The sequence below is a fragment of the Chaetura pelagica genome, unplaced genomic scaffold (assembly GCF_000747805.2).
Source record: "Chaetura pelagica isolate M959 unplaced genomic scaffold, ChaPel_1.0 scaffold315, whole genome shotgun sequence".
In the NCBI taxonomy this organism is placed as follows: domain Eukaryota; kingdom Metazoa; phylum Chordata; class Aves; order Apodiformes; family Apodidae; genus Chaetura; species Chaetura pelagica.
In genome coordinates this window covers 284,964-301,704 of record NW_009953187.1, presented here as the reverse complement: position 1 = coordinate 301,704, position 16,741 = coordinate 284,964, and the positions used below count along the sequence as shown (strand labels likewise).

The 16,741-nt window shown below is 41.6% G+C and overlaps 1 protein-coding gene across 1 annotated transcript in view; it reads left to right on the top strand.

Annotated features, from left to right (window-relative positions):
• ARID1B (AT rich interactive domain 1B (SWI1-like)) overlaps positions 1–16,741 on the top strand; it is a 304,313-nt gene that overhangs the window by 239,459 nt on the left and 48,113 nt on the right. The window contains 1 exon segment of the mRNA XM_009997342.1: positions 2,556–2,883. Within this exon segment, the coding sequence (XP_009995644.1) occupies positions 2,556–2,883 (328 nt within the window).

Here is a 16,741-nt window from a genome sequence, read left to right as displayed (position 1 = left end):
TAGACCCTAACTGACAAAACAAATTGGCTTTATGTAAATTGAACTGACAGTAGTTTCCAGTGATTATGGGTATCTGCTGGTCTAGGGAGAGAATTTGCTTCACTATGGGAAGCAGTGTTACTATGAACATGTACATGAAATGTGTTAACTGGCTGTGCATAGTCTTTGAGTGCGTGTATGCACCATCTTGCTGCACTACATTTTTCTTGCACAAAGCAACTTGAAAACCAGAACAACATTTGAGGTCTGTGTTATACCTTTAACACTAAACAGAGTAGTATGGAACTACTGAACCCTTTAGTTCATGGTCATGGAAGTTGGATCAGAAGTGTGGCTTGAGCAGATCTTGGCAACAAAAGGTGTGGCTAGGGGCAGTGGCTCACGGAACAGAATTAGCTGCCAGCAGCCAAGCCTAGAGGAGAGGAGAAGTGACAGGGCAGCCTGAAGTCAGCATAAAGCAGAATCTGGACCCTTTCATCTCTGTTGAACCACATATTCAGGATCCCTCTGTGAGGACCTCTAGGCAGAAACTTGTTTCTAAAACAGAATTGTTGCTCCATTTTCTTGTGAAGCATGGGGCTCACATGTTCTTGCAGAGGAGAACTTGTAGCAGAGTGAGTCCATTACCAGGTGGGGAGGAGGGGGATTAGCCAAAGCACAGGAGCAGGAGCATATTAATTAATTATGTGTGCATTCAAATGATGGATTAATGTATTTCTTTTAAATATAAATAGGAGTTGCATGCCACCAACTCCTCTGCCTGGTCGTTGAGGCCTGAGGTTTAACACTAAACAGAGTAGTATGGAACTACTGAACCCTTTAGTTCATGGTCATGGAAGTTGGATCAGAAGTGTGGCTTGAGCAGATCTTGGCAACAAAAGGTGTGGCTAGGGGCAGTGGCTCACTGAACAGAATTAGCTGCCAGCAGCCAAGCCTAGAGGAGAGGAGAAGTGACAGGGCAGCCTGAAGTCAGCATAAAGCAGAATCTGGACCCTTTCATCTCTGTTGAACCACATATTCAGGATCCCTCTGTGAGGACCTCTAGGCAGAAACTTGTTTCTAAAACAGAATTGTTGCTCCATTTTCTTGGGAAGCATGGGGCTCACATGTTCTTGCAGAGGAGAACTTGTAGCAGAGTGAGTCCATTACCAGGTGGGGAGGAGGGGGATTAGCCAAAGCACAGGAGCAGGAGCATATTAATTAATTATGTGTGCATTCAAATGATGGATTAATGTATTTCTTTTAAATATAAATAGGAGTTGCATGCCACCAACTCCTCTGCCTGGTCGTTGAGGCCTGAGGAGGGAGGTGGCTGATCTCCATGTTCAGATGCAGAGTCCAAGGGCTGCTGCCTTTGGACGAGCGTGGGAATATCTGAGAGGAGTCAGGAAACTCTGCTCTGCGGCGTCCCACAGGGAGGGAACGGGTCGTGTTTCCACTAATCTGGATGAGATGGAAATAAAGACAAGTCAAAACTGATGACTGAAGTAGTGTAATGTGATCTGTTTCTTAAAATACTTTTCTATCATATCTGTGCTTTTTTTTTTCCTCTTTCTCATGCTGCTTGGGTTTGTTTCTGTAACACTGAATGCTATACACTGGCTTTTTCTTGAGCTTTCAGCATGATAGGAAAATCACCACTCAAATGAGTTAAGCTGCTGCAAGCAGAGCAGTTTGCTCCAGTGACAACATAAATTGAAGTCAGCCAGGTTTTCATGCCATCCTTCATAAGGCACCTGTTAATATTAGCCTCCTTGTACTGCTGCTGTTACTCTTGTAATGCTGCTTTTCCCAAAGGAGATGCACTGTAAGATACCACCTCTTCTACTGGCGTAGACAAACTTCAAACTTAGCAGGAAAGCAGGGTAGGGCAGGAGGCAGTGGGAGTGTTTCTCAGGGCCCAGCAGCCGTCCTCAGCAGTCCATGCCAAAGCATCTCTGACCCAAATGGGCAGAACGGTTAGGAGCAAGAAGGCGGCGAGAATAGCCTGTTGGGGAAATTGCAGGAAGATGAAGAATGAGAACATGAAATTACAAAAATCAGATTCTCCCTTGAGCTTATGTAATGGATTTCCTACATGCCACATATCTCTTTACTGCACACGATGGTTTTGTACTGTCTGCTGTGCTGTTAACCCTCTGGAGGCTGTACTTTTCTGTGTTTACTATTGTCCCATTACATGTTTTAGGCAGAAAATGTTTGAGGGTACATGAAAACGAGCTTCAAAGGATCATTCAGTTTGGAAGATTCCTCAGCAGTTGTTCTTGGCTGACCTTGTGTGCAAATTGTGGTCAGATATAAGATCAAAGCAGGTTACTTGTGGCTTTATCCAATTGGGTCTTGAAAACCTCCAAGGAGGGAGTCTGCACAACGTCCTTGGACAGCTTGTTCCACTGCTTGTCTATCCCCATCATGAAAGAGTTGTTCTGATTTTGAGACCAACATGGTTCACTTCAGGTCACATGTGCAAGTTCTGCAGCTACTAACTTCCTAAACAGAAGTATTTTCTTTAAAATTTAATGTTTTTCTCTCGTGCTTTTTATCATTTTGTTCAGGAAACTACTCCAGACCACCGACATACAGCGGCGTGCCCAACACAAGTTACAGTGGCCCAGGACCCGGCATGGGTATAAATGCCAACAGCCAGATGCATGGACAGGGGCCAAGCCAGCCTTGCAGTACCATGCCCCTGGGACGGATGCCATCAGCTGGGATGCAGAGCAGACCATTTCCTGGAAACATGAGCAGTATGACCCCCAATTCTCCTGGCATGTCTCAGCAGGGAGGCCCTGGGATGGGCCCACCCATGCCAACTGTGAACCGTAAGGCACAGGAGGCAGCTGCAGCAGTGATGCAGGCTGCTGCAAACTCCGCTCAGAGCAGGTATGCGTCCAGGTGAAAGGAGTTTCAATGAGTAGGAATTATTTTACTTTAATTTCTGAAGTAACAGCACTGTATAGGTGTATGCACATGCTTTTATACATGTTCTGTTTGTCCCCTTACCTCTGGGGCAAGACGGTATGTGGGAAGAATACTTTTATTTAAATGTAAGGAGAAGGCGTGCTATTGCGTGTTTGAATTATCCCCACAAAGACCAGCTAGGACAGTGGAGATCATGGTCACTTCCAGTTTGATTCTTAGCACTATAAGCTTTAGGAGAACCCACTGGGTTGCAGTGACATTAGGAGTCAAAAACAAGCCCTCTGCAATTTAAAATTGATTAGCTGGATATATGTTTTTTATCTCTGGTACAGAGAAGGCCAGCATGTCCTTGACAGCTTGTCTCTGCCAGAGAGTAAGGAAGCTGCCCATCAGCTCTTGCATTTACAGTCCACATTGTGAGCAGCGGTGCTGATGGCTGTTCCCTTCTACAGGATGTTCTTGTTCCTGGGCAGGCTTGCAGAGGGGGAGAGGAGAGCAGACTGAGGGGAGCAGCTGGAGAGGATAGCCAGAAGGAGGCATAAAAGCAATCTGTAGTTATCTGGAGTTGATAACTGCCACTTACGCATCTGTAAGAGAGAACCTGGAAACAGGATTGTAGAGGTTGGAGCCATTATCTGGTTTCTTGTCTCCCTTTTGGGCAGCATAACTACGTGTTGCCATTTGTGCATGGATTTTGGCAATAGCACTTTTCAGGTCATGGTTATTCTTAAGATGCCTGAATACTTGGCAATGAAATTGTATTTTCTGGGAAATTTTTCAGATTAAGTAATTTCCACATTTCCCTGGACTCAAATAACTCCTGGTGTATTTATTGTCTTTTTCTGTTACAAGAAGTTCCATTACATTTGAGAATTGCACAAAGCTCATTGCACTGTTCTGGTGACCACGTATGTGTGTGTGTATTAAGCATCTTGCATTTATTTATACATATGCATACACAGATGCATGTATATGCATACAGAGTTGCTCTAATTCCAAGACACAATCTAAGAGTAGGAAGTTAATGTGTCCCTCTATCTATTGCTTTCTTGTTTTGTGAGTTTGGAAGGCTGGTAGCTTTTAGTGATAAGCAATAGCAAGCTTTTAAAACAATGACAGTAAATTTAGTGTACCTCATGTTCTTGTTTGGTAAAAGAGAACCACACACCCTTAAAATAGACTGTATTCCAGCAGATACCTGAACCAGCAGTCTCTTGCTTCTGTTGGTTGTTCTTAAAAGACCTGTCTAGTGGGATTTACAAAAATCTGTTTCTGTCTGTCTGGTTTAGGGTATAAGCTGATAGGTAAGGCAAGAAGGAATAAATGGGCCATCACTGCAGCTGCAGGAACACTTTATAATCATGTAATGAAAAGAGAAGCTCACTTTGTTGGTTTTTAAAGTAAGAAAAAACTTTGTGTTAAGCAGAAAGTATTTGAATGTGATTCAGCTTGGACTTTGGGCATAGTATGTGGTGTTTCATCAAACTCTAGGTGAAATTATTACCACTCCTATCTCACACCTTGCTCCCAAGTCAGCTTTGTAGAACTGATTTTGGTTTCTAGCGTTTTGTGGGCAAAACTGCCCCATTTCAGAGCCTTTCCATCACATACTTCCCATTCCAGTGATCCAGCACCTGTGGAATGGCTGAGCAAACATTGGATCTCTGTTGGAAACACTGTCAAAAGGACTATTTATGACCTGGAGCTAAACCTGTTACACCTTTCTGTTGCCAAGGGGGTTGCAAGCACACTGTTTTCCTAATTGACCTCAAGTCAACTGCTGGGGAGAAAGCTTAATGGCTTTTGGCTGTTCCTGCAACTCCTCTATACTTGAACATGAAAGGAATGTACTTGACAGTGATTCCTATTTGTGATACAGAGCAAATCCAAAGAAGGCTTTAAGCCACCATACATTAAGTTGCCTGCTTATCCCAGCCAGTCTGGGGTGGGTGGGTACCCCATGTTTTTTCACAGCACCCCAACTATAGCAATGCTAAGGCTCCCTTGATGCACCAGCCTGACCAGTATGGGTAGATAGCAACGTTAACTGGACTTGCTGTGGGACCTTGGCAATTTTTTTTAGTGTTTATGAATGTGCCACGTGGCTGCTGAAGAAATATAAAATAATGTGAAAGAAAAAATTGCGTTGTCAAGGGGATTCTTTTTTTTTGTTTTCTTTCTACACCATTGTGACAATATGATGAAAATCTGCGTATCACTTGCTCACAAACCTGCATGGCTTTTGACATGGCTCTGTTTCCTTGTGCCTGAGAGGGAAATGAAGAGCCTGATCACTGAGAAGGAATTAGATCCCTCCTCCCCTGACTCAGGCATCATCTTTCTCCCCTTGTTGTTAGTGCTCTTGTCTCACAGCAGTGCTGTGTAACAGTGTGCTTGACTGGGTGGTGGTGTTGTCATTGCAGCCTGGGCAGTGAGTGAGCTGCAACCCCTGAAGCATGATCCCTTTCTGACAAGTGGTGTACTGCAGGAGTGATGACAGGGTTTCTTAATGGTATTTTCAATAAACTTTTATTACACTGTAATTGAGCACGCATGTGTTGGAAAACTTTCAGCTAGTCACTAGAATATTTTTTAGGAACATTAAGTATCCAGTGCAAAACATTTGCCTGAAGTGCAGCTTCTGTTCACTCACCGGAGTCCTTCATTCTGTCAGTTCTGTAACTGTAGCACTGGGAGAAAGTATCCACACTGGCTGCCAGCCTATGGCTCCCTCACAACCAAGTCCAGCTTCACCTGAGATTCAAGTTTCATGGACTTCCCTGCCATCATGTTATTTCAATTGTTACCTCCATAGGGTATCTATAATACCAACATTACAGCTACCTTTGTGATTATTAACAAGTTATAATTACCAGTTTTCTATAGCTGTTTTTGTTTGTTTTCCTTAATAACATTGTTCATATAGGTGCATATGAAAAAAGTACAAAGCAAAACTTAAAATTAGAGTGCAAGTCTACTGGTTTTCCTGTTCAAAAAGCAAAAATTAGTGAAATGGAGAAGCACTCACATCATGTTATTTCATCTGGAAAGACATTCACTGTTGTATGCCAAAGGGCATGAATACTGTCCAGCCTTTTCACTTTAATGTCTTACGCTTATAAGATTTGGCTGTGGGACTGAAAAACTGTTAGACTTTTATTACTATAAAACATACCCCTCTATGTAGAATTAAGAAGAAAATTAAATGGTTCTGTCAGAGTTACACAGACCTATTTCTGTAATTTGGTTGTGATTCCCTTCAAGGACAACTTGTTGACCCATTAGCCAAGTATCAATGGGAGAGAGAAATTTATCTTCAGCAGTTAATCCACAGGATCTGTCCTTCACCAGCTCAGGAGTCACATTTAGACATAGAAAGCTGGTTTCCCTCTGGCTTGCCAAGCCACACTTAAGCAGCTATGTAAAATGAATTTAAATGGCATGCATCAGAATAAAATCACTTCCACTAGGGCAGAAAAATCAAGGTTTGTTACCCAGGGCTGAGTGATCAAGATCTGAGTGTTAACCAGTTATACCTAGGTGTGATTTTCAGTGCAGACCGCCACCCTTTTAATGAGAGAACATAAAATAATATAAATAGAAGTGGTGGCTGTGGAAGATACTAGGTTTATACCACTTGAATGAGGCTTTGACCTCACTTTGAGGCCTCTGCTCTATGTTAAGCTTAGATTAAATTCTGCAGCTACATACTGCCTCCCCTGTAACCTAAAAATCTTAAAAGATACGGTAATCTGTCTTAGGCACACAGGCCACTGTTTCCCAAATGATATCTAGCATGTCAGACTACAGAAAAAAAAAGGTGTTTTTAAGACCTTTTGATTGAACCGGCATTGTCCGCAGTTTCACACTACCCAGGATGTTTAAGCTTGGTCTGGGTAACAGTTTACAGCAGGCAATGCTAAATAGCTCCCTAATGCCCGGTATAGTAATACCCCATATTTTCAGAAAGACAGGAACTGCAAAGGAGTGTTTTCCTTTTTATGTCTGTCTTGGTCTCAGCATACCCATTGACTGTTAAGGACTGTGTGTTGAAGACCTAATATAGCCACTGACCTCCAAGGAAAGACTTTTCATAACTTCGGTTGGCATTTGCCAAGACTCCCAAGGGCTGGTTCTGCTGCTGGAAGTTAGAACCCTATGGAGGTTTCCAAGGACCAGGTGGCTCCAAAAAATAGTCTTTTATTACACCATAGTTCTTACAACAGCACATGTATTTATAGTGATAGGTAAGTATTTTGTGTATACAAACCTGCAACACAGTAAGCCTTCAGTAAAAACAAGCAAATTTAAGCAAATGAGATAATTGTTTTCCCTGTCGATGTGAAAGGCAGCCTTCTGTTGACTCGTATCTTCTAGTGCCAACCAGTTTTGAGTTCCTCAGTTTGTAGATGCCCAAACTGAAACTTTTCAGGACTATGTGTTCAGTCTCTGTGAGTACACACTTTTGAAAACTGAGTACTAGGTTGACACCTGAAGTCAACAGATGTTTTTGGAGCTAGATATTTGTCATCATCATTTTCAGTATCTCTCATACTAGCAGTGATTGTCATTCTGAGCATGTCTTCTTAGCCGTTGAAAGTGTGACTGCAGTACATGGAATGGTAAAAACGTAGTTGCAAAATTGCTGTTTTACATACTGTTAGCAGTGCAGCCTTAGGAAGATATAATTCAGTACTAGCTGGCTGTAAAATACACATCCAACTGGATGCCAAAATGAGCCTCTTGCTGGTACAACTACAGTTATCAATATCTGAACTAATTACTATAAAAGGATTTTTGATGTGCCTACATGAGAAGCAATCCATATCTTCAAAGGCAGCATCTTTTACCTCCATGTACTGTGCCCTAATATGATTCTCAGGATTGCATGTTACAATTTTGTAAATTAAAGCAAATTTTTAATAGACCGAATGAATTTAGAGTTCAGTATCATTGAATTTAGAGGAAATTATTTAGACATAGTTTATTAAACTTGAGGAACTGGGATCCAGCTTACCTACTTGCAGCCTCTGGGCATTCTCAGTCCTGGTCATTGGGCTGCTAAATTGAGGTGGATATTTACATTATTGTCTGCTGCTCCCCATGCCACCTGAGAAATGATGTTCAGTCCCTATAATAATGTGTGGTGTTGCACTGCTTTAACATAACTTTTAGGCATTCTAGAATGTGGTTCTGGTTCTAAACTGCTTAGCAGCTGGTTAGTTAACTAAAGCCTCATCCTGGTGAAGTCAGAAAAATTTAGGTAAGTTCTTACTCAGTCCTAAAACTGATCTATAAAAGCTACACTGAGGCTAGAGAATTTCTATTGTACAGAGAAACAGTTACAGTTAGTGTAGATGAGTTTAAAATGTGCATTCTATATGTCTTCCTTTTAGTCTCTGTGTGTACACATGCACACATACAGGCAGACTAATCTTTCATCAGCTTTTCTCTCCTACTATGTATGTATAATTCATATTCCATGTCACTACTGCCAGCAAAGCACTTTTTCCATACTATTTTCTCCAACAGCAGGGTAATGCAGCACTGCAGATGGACTAGAAGGTACTGGTGAGGAAATACAGTAATGGACATGGTGCATTAAAATGTCAAAAGGAAAAAGAATGAGGCGGAAATGGGGAATAAATTTTTAAAAAAGAATAATAATATAAATAAAAATTTGACCTCTTTTAGATGTTTTACATCCTACAGTCTGTGAATTTCCATGCAGTATTTTCTAGTCAGGTCCTTTTGATCTTGAAACTTGGGTTTAACATTCTAAATGGGATTTTAAAATCTGCAGTTAGGTATCAGGAAGACTTGAAGTGCTACAGTAAAACTTACCATCTTTAATCCCTGGAGAGATAATATATTTTCCATTGTTTTCCCTTTTGCCCGTAAGCTTGGAGGTGCTGTTCCTCTCTGCTGGGAAGTGCAGTGGAGTGCAGGAAGGTTAAGTACTCATTCAGGTTTCTTTGCTTATTCAAACCAGGCTACTTCTAGATGAAAGGCTGCCAACTGTGAAATCCCCAAAGTAAACTAGGCTAAGATAGGACTGGTAGCCATAATTGGAGCCAGTGCCTGGGTACTTTATCTGTTCCCTTTGAAATAAGCCCCTAGCAGAAAGGCTCTTTCTGCTGGGTCTTTTATTTAACATTCAGTCACAGGAAAGGAGTTACTCATGTTCAAATCCAGACCATTCACAATTCTCCAGTCTCAAGGTGTCTGGTCATTTCCCCCATACCCTGCACCTCCAAGCAGTCCCAGACTTTAGATTTCCTTTAGAGATCCTAATGGATCACCCTGAAATGAAAACTACTTTGCGTTTGCTTAGTGCTCTTTGAATATTCAGGCAGTCCACGAAACTACATTTCGCTTCCAAAAGAATAATTTTAAAAGCCCACATACAGTTTAAACTGGACGAAGTGGTATTGCTCCTTGTCCTAAATGTCTGTATAGTGTTTCTGTGAACCCCAAATAGCTGCTGTGCCTGCTCCACTTGAGGTTGGCAGCGTTTCAGTAAACGGGTGGAATATTTTCTCACTGCATCAAGGTTATGTGTGATTTGAGGATTTAAAGTCCAAATATTAATGCTTACTGTAAATGAAAGTTGTAAGGGAGCTATTAACCAGTATTGACATATTTTTCTTCAGAAGAATCCATGATTCTTCCCTCTTCCTGAGAAATAGTAATTTTTATCAAACTGATGTTTTTATTCTTTCTTTTTTTTGAGAGAACACTTTATTTCCTCTTGTTTTGCTTTTCAAAGCAGAGCTGTATATGGCTTTTTTCTACAATATGTCAGGAGGGGTGAAGTGCAACTCAGCTTCTCTAAGTTTATTATAGTAAAGGGAGAGCTGGATATCACACTTCTATGATTATTTTTTTTTAATGCACTTTGTAGATCAGCTCAAAATTGCTGATAAAATCATGTAAGGATTGGAAGAAGCTTTACATGCTGAGCTAACTAAAGCCATTTCTTGTGGGAGACTAAGAGAAATATATTTTTATCTGGAATTTTGTTTCACTAAACGGTAAATCCATCATTTTGGAGCTCTGGATGTCACCATGCTGCAGAGCTCGTGCAGGCAAACAGTGACTTGGGGAGGCACTTTTTTATTTTTTGGTTACTCATCCATCAAGTAGACTGCTGTATGCTGTTCATGCCATTCCAGATTAACCACAGATCTCAAGAGTCCTACTCCTTTCCTGCTTCGCAGAGTGGCCATTCTTAAATTGTGATAGCAGGAGTATGTTGGGAAGGAAGAGTGATTTTCACTCAGGAATGAGAATTTTCCTTCATCTTAGAGACACTTCTAATTTGATTAACTGCAGTGTAGGAGTCTGTGTAGTTTATTAACATTCTTCCTTAGAGTTGGATGTTACATAGAAATTTTGTACTTCAAAAGGTGATCTTTAGGGCATTAAGAATGCAGTACTTCATTAATTGTTAGTTTATACAAGTAAAGAGTAAGGGAGGACTTTGGATTGAATACCCTTTCTCAGGTGGCATGAAATGTTTCAGATGAGGAAACTGTATTTTCAAACTGTCTTTTTGCCTGTTAGCCAGAAGATCTTTTAGTTTAAATGATAGCACTAGTCAGAAAAACAAAAGAAAGCAGGAGAATAACCATCTGTTTAATGGGACTTCTGAAGAAGGCTGATTCCGTGACTGCTCTGTGTGATTTGGCACATACGTTGTGCAAGTACAAGACTGTGATTGAACAGCCGAAGATTTTTATGACAGAAAGGGAGAGACATAAAAAATGGTAGGAGGATTACAGGTTTTAGAGCAGTTTTAAGGTTTTAAGATGTTTTACAGTGGTGATAGTTGAGAGAAAATGAAACAATTTTTTTAGCAATGCTACCTGGGGAATTATGAGTGGGAAGAGCCCTTCACTTTATTGATCAAGGTCAGATGGGAGCATCAGTTCTAATTGGACATATAAGTGACCTCGTAAGAATTACATTAATAGTAACATAATAACAATGAGATTTTTAAAATTATGGCCAGCACTCTCACTGACACATTAAATACCTGTTGCAGTTGTCACAGTAGGTTTCAGCCATCTTCTGAGCCAAAGATGAAGAAAAGAGCCAGCTGAAACCATGCTGACATGTGCACCACATTGCTCTTGTGAAACTGTAGTTCCAAACTGCCAATACTGATGGCAATAGTGGCAGTAATAATACTGATAAACATATCACAGCTCCAGGCTATTGGGCAAAGATAGTTAAGTGAAAATGTGTCTTTTGGGAAATCCCTTTGGAGAACTTCCTTGCCATGCTGCTGCAGATGCACAGTTGCATTCAGTGTGCTGTCAGCCAGATGACATTTTACTATGAAAAGATACACTGAAGAGCTGGCACAAAACGGTCAGGATTTTATTAGATTTTCAGTTGGTTGCCAGCACAGGGGGAGCTCCATGGAGCTGCAGTAGTGCTCAGAAACAGTACGAGGACATGACATAATAAGAACATGGTGAGAAGCTGCAGGAGATTTGCATCCTCAGGTGGACAAGGAGGGAATTCGAGGGTAAAGCTTCTCCCAAGCCAGTGCCCCACTGGAGGAAATTGAATTAGTGAAACGTGCAGTGTGTTCTTAGCTTCCTGTAGCTTTTCAGCACCATGTTCTGGTGACCTTCTGGCTGTTCATGTGTTGGGAACAGACTCTTACCCACTTTCAAGAAATCAGTCTGGGAGAGAGTTCATAGGGCCTTCCAACTTTTTAATATAGCTATTTATAAACATGGACAAAAATAGAAGGTGCATAGTGAGAGAGTCATATGAGTCATTCCCATTTTGATATCAAGTCACACCAGGCTAAATCGCCCTTCTTGGCATTCTGGTTCAGATTAACTCCATCATGCCATTCAGGGCAGATTTCTTTTTTTCACTGCAAACCCAGTTCATGCATGCTCCTGCTTGCCCGGCAGATTACAGCAGCCTTCTTCTGCCCATCACCCACTGCACTGGAGCTCAGAAGTGTATCTCCTCAGTGCTCAGATATGTCTGTTGGGGACAGTGTACAAGCTGCTGCCCTGAGCACTTCTGTTTTAAGTCCACGTCAGGAAGATAGGCAGAGGTCACTAAGAGGGGAGCTTCAATGGGAGTACAAGCCATTTGACTTGGCCTGCTCTTCAATAGTCCATGGTTTCTGTTACACAGTGCTGTATTGTATTGGTGCAGTACAGGCTGCACTGCTTACAGAGTGCTTTGTTTGTTCTTATACAAATAAATTCAAATATGGAGGTCTTGCTGCACTTGTAAGAATGCTGCATAGTAAAGGCATTTCAGCTAATCCCTGTGGGACAAAATGCTGTAGTCACCATGAAATTCAGACCAAAAAATCTTTAATTGACACAAAGGAACTTTAGAGAAACCAAGTTCAATAGCTGCAACCTAAAAAAGAAGAAAACAACAACAACAAAAAACCCAGCCAACCAACAAAATAAAGTAAAAAGCTTACAGCATTTCATTAAATACCCTTCATATTTTTCAGTCACACATCTTTATTAGGATCAAATGAAGTTAAGGGTTTATTTTTCTGCAGGCTTATTCTGTGTTTTCCTCACTGTATTCAACTACTTTATTTTTCTTCTAGCCATATTTTAGACCATTATTAGTCGTGGATCTCTTCCTCAGTTTTTGTTGTCTGTAAAATGGGATAGGGAGATCTATTCTAATCTCAGCATGATTTCAGCAATACAAATGTTGTGTAGTTTGTTGTTATTAGCATCGATACTCATGGATTACACATGCCTCTTATGTTGCTCTTCCAGTGTTTGATGTGGTGTGACGTTCCTGTATTTTATTGGGCTTTAAATGACTACCAAGTAGGTAGCCCATCAGGCAGATATTTTCACTAGAAAAAATTGTTAATGTGATGACAATAGCATGTAAATGAAGATTAAAGTTTTGTGTCTGCTTTTCTGCAGGGCTGAGTATTGCATCAGACCAGTAGGAACAACTAATTTTTAAGTTTCTTCTCCCTCCATGGTTGTTTCTTAGTGAAATCTGAGTAATGGTGATTATGTTAAAGGCACAAGTATTTGCATAATCAGAAGAAAAATAATATGTTTAGAAAGGATATTTCTGCTATTCTTCCAAAAAGTATCTTACACAATAATCTTTAGATCATCCAGAAGAATGGAACAGTCAGTGTGCTTGGTCAGACTGCAGTCAATTACAAGGTGATGTGCACTTTCACATAATTATGATGCTAGAAAATTATTCCCCATTTTAGCATTACCATTTGGGAAGGATAATTTGGTGTTCCTGATGTCAGACAAACACACACACACTCAATCCAGGAAAAATTAGGATGCTTTTCCATTTATGTTTCCTAGTGTTTTGTCAGTGCCAATGCATTTCAGAACTTTGTCTTCCATTTTTCATACACACACACACACACACAAGTATAAAATTTTCATGTTTTCCTCCTAACCTGTAAAAAGGGAGAAAATCTTGTGGCAGACCTAACATCTGTCACATCACCAGCTTTTGTGTTTGCTTTTCTAAAACTTCATTATTGCAAGTGGTGACCTTCACCCCTGTACAGAGGAGGAAATGTAAGCCCAGGTTAGTACACTTACAGTAGCAGCTAATGAGAGGGAGATACTTAGCTTTCAGATATGATTATGTTAGATTTGTTTGTTTCATTTACATGGGAACTCCCTTCGATGCAGCTTTATAGCTGCTCAAGCCAATATTCTGATTTCGTTTGTCTTGGCCTTCACTAACAGCGCTGATGCACGGATGAACTTTCAGTCAGAGGAAAGCAATGTTGGGGTTTATTTTCCCTTGCCCTCTTCTCCCTCCTCCAGTTTTCCCATATACTCCAATGACAGAAATGGTTTCACTTCTCCAAGGAAGAAAAATCCATAACAAAAGAACAAATGTATCTGCATGCACGTGTTTATGTGTAAATTCTCCAGGGAGAAAGCATTCACGAGTCTCACTCCTGAATTACTGTCATTATAATAACCCATTTGCTGTCAAACTATGACAGAGTATAGGTGCCTAAGGCTAGTCCAGCTCAAGACAGATTTAAATAAAGTACTTCTGGTTATTGTGCAGGTCAGTGTGTTTAAATAACAACCCCTCAAATCATACTTTGGCATTTAAAAGAGAGGAAATATTGTCATGGTGCAGACCTGGCACAGATAAGCACAGGGCAATTTGGTCAGTACACTGTGATTTGTGAGTGCAGCCTAACGCAGTCATTTTCACAGTTTGTAATCAAGTAGCCACCTTAGCAGTGTGTCAGCATTAAAAAAAAAAAATGTTCCTTTTAAAATGTTTACACAAATTACTCCCCTGAGGTGCTTCAGTGCATTCACTGGAAAACTGATGTAGGTTAAAGATCTGGAGCAGAAATGGCAAAATTCCTTGAGCTTGTGGGCCTTTTTTTTTTTTTTTCCACCAGCCAATTGCCGAGGTGGCCAGGCCACAGTAACAGGATAATTTTTCAGGTCCAGTGCCTGGTGCTGGATAACAGGGAGAAATCCCTATGTTACATGAGTGCTATAGGAAGTGTTAGAAAGCACAGTGCAAAGATGCCTGAGTAATAATTGGTGCAAGTTTATTGTCACCAGGATGTGTGAAGTGTAGCTGAGTGGCAGCTCTTCCCTACCTGGACTGTGTGCCCCATCCCAGCTCCTGTCCTGGCAGCACTGCTCCTTCAGCATTGCCCCACTGTGCCACACTGCTGGACTAGGGCTGGCCCAGCTCCTGGCCAGGTTGGCCACCTCAGAGTCTCACCGGGCCTCATGGCAGTGTGCATGAGCAGAGCTGCTGCAGGAAGGCACATCTCTAGTAGTACCCTGCTTTTGAGTCTCTCCTGTAAATTCCTCCCTTCCTTCAGGCAAACCTGGCTGGGAGGCTCCACTGTTGTGCTGGAGGTATCTTCCCTGTGTGTCAGCTCTCTGTATCTTCCTCTCTGCTCTTCCTCCTGAATCTGTTTCATCTTCCTTCTCCAGAGCACCCATCATCCTCCTGGCCATAAAAACCTTTGGCACCCCATGAGAATGCTCCCAACCCTTGTTGTTCATTCTTCGTTTGTGTGTTCTCTCCCCTTCCATTTCTAGCCTTCCTGCCCCAGACTCTCCTTACTCCAGCCCTTGTAGGCTCTCCACCTCTGAACCCTTCTTCTGTTCTCTACTCCTTTTTGTGATTGATTCACCCCTGTGCTTAGGCTGTCACAGGTCTCATTACAGAAGCTAGGTAATTTTTTCTGGCTGCATGAAGGGCTTTGCTCTAATTTTACAGGTTTAGATTGAGAGGAGAGCACAGTGTGTCAGATGCATGCCAGAAAATCTACAGTACATTGTAGAACTTGATCCCTCTGCTCACAGCAAAAACCTGCACTTCGACATGTTCCCATATGAAAAGTTTTGTCTTAATTTCTTGTGCTGCTGAGAAGCATAATCCACTTTTATCATTGTCCATAGCTAAACCACACCTAGCTCTGAGCTTGATTTTGTAATTAGTTCAAATTTATTCAATTCGTATCAGATGGCAGCACTGAGGAGGTACTAAATCACATACCAGCAAGTATTAAACATAAATTTCAGAGTAACTTCTTTGTAACAGAGATAACACACGAACCTGCTGATGATTTCAGGTTCAATTAAAGGAAGACATTACAGTGTTAGAGACACTGCTTGGCAGCTGTACATGCCTTTGTATTGTCAGAGCTCTTCTTTCTTACAGTTTCTTCGTTCTGCTTTTTAACGATGACCAAATCTCGCATGTCATCTCCTCTCTTTAAATACATGGACTTCTGCATTAGCTCAGAAGACACAATTAGATCTGATGCTACTTGTTTTGCAGAGAAAACAGATTAAGTGCAAATTACGCTTTGGGTAGATTGCAAATGAAAGAAAACAAAAGAACAGAACAGGACCTTCTCAAAAGGGACTGTTTTAAATCTGACCAGTTGTATTTTGGACCCAATAGTACACCAGACTATCAACAGCAGAGTGAAGCTGACAATCTAGGATCATAAGATCATTCAGACTGGAAGGAACCTCAAAAGATCTGTGGTCCCACCTCTTCCTCAGCAGGCTCGGCTGAGAGCTTGGGGCTTTATCCAGTTTGGTCTTGAAAACCAACAAGGACAGAGACTGCACAACCCTCCTGGACCATTAGAGGTAGTGCCTATTTTCACTGGGAAAAATGTTTCCTTACATCCAGTTCAAACTTCTTACATTTTAACTCTTCTCTGTTGTGTCTTGTACTCCCACTGTACCCCACTGTGGAGAGCCCAGCTTCATCTTCTTGCTGACCTCCTTTTATGTGCTGGGGTCTGCTGTTAGGTTCCTCTCAAAAGCTGTCCTTCAGCTGCCCCAGGGTGACTACTCAGGCCTGGAGGGACACTTTGCTACACTTGAGTTTATCATCATCTTTCCTTTACTGTGGGATCCAAAATTGGACATGATATTCTAGATGAAGTCTAGTAAGTGCCAAGAAAAGGGGGATGATCAGTTCCCTCCATCTCCTGGTCAGACAGCCAGGGATGTTGTTGGCTGTCTTTGCTGCCAGGGTACTCTGCTGGCTCACAGTCAGCTCTATCTGACAGACACACTCGGGGAGTTTTCAGCAAAGCTGCCATCCCCCACCCCAGTGAAGTCTCAACCATCACTGCTGCAGGGGGCTTGTCCTTCCCAGGTGCAGGACTTTGCACCTGTACCTATTGACTTTCCTGAATTTCCTGTCGGCACATTCCTCCAGCCTGTCTAGGTACCCCTGGGTGGCAGCCGTTTCATCAAGTGTAACAACTGGCTCAGCCATTATGCAAGTACTTTGAATTACAAAA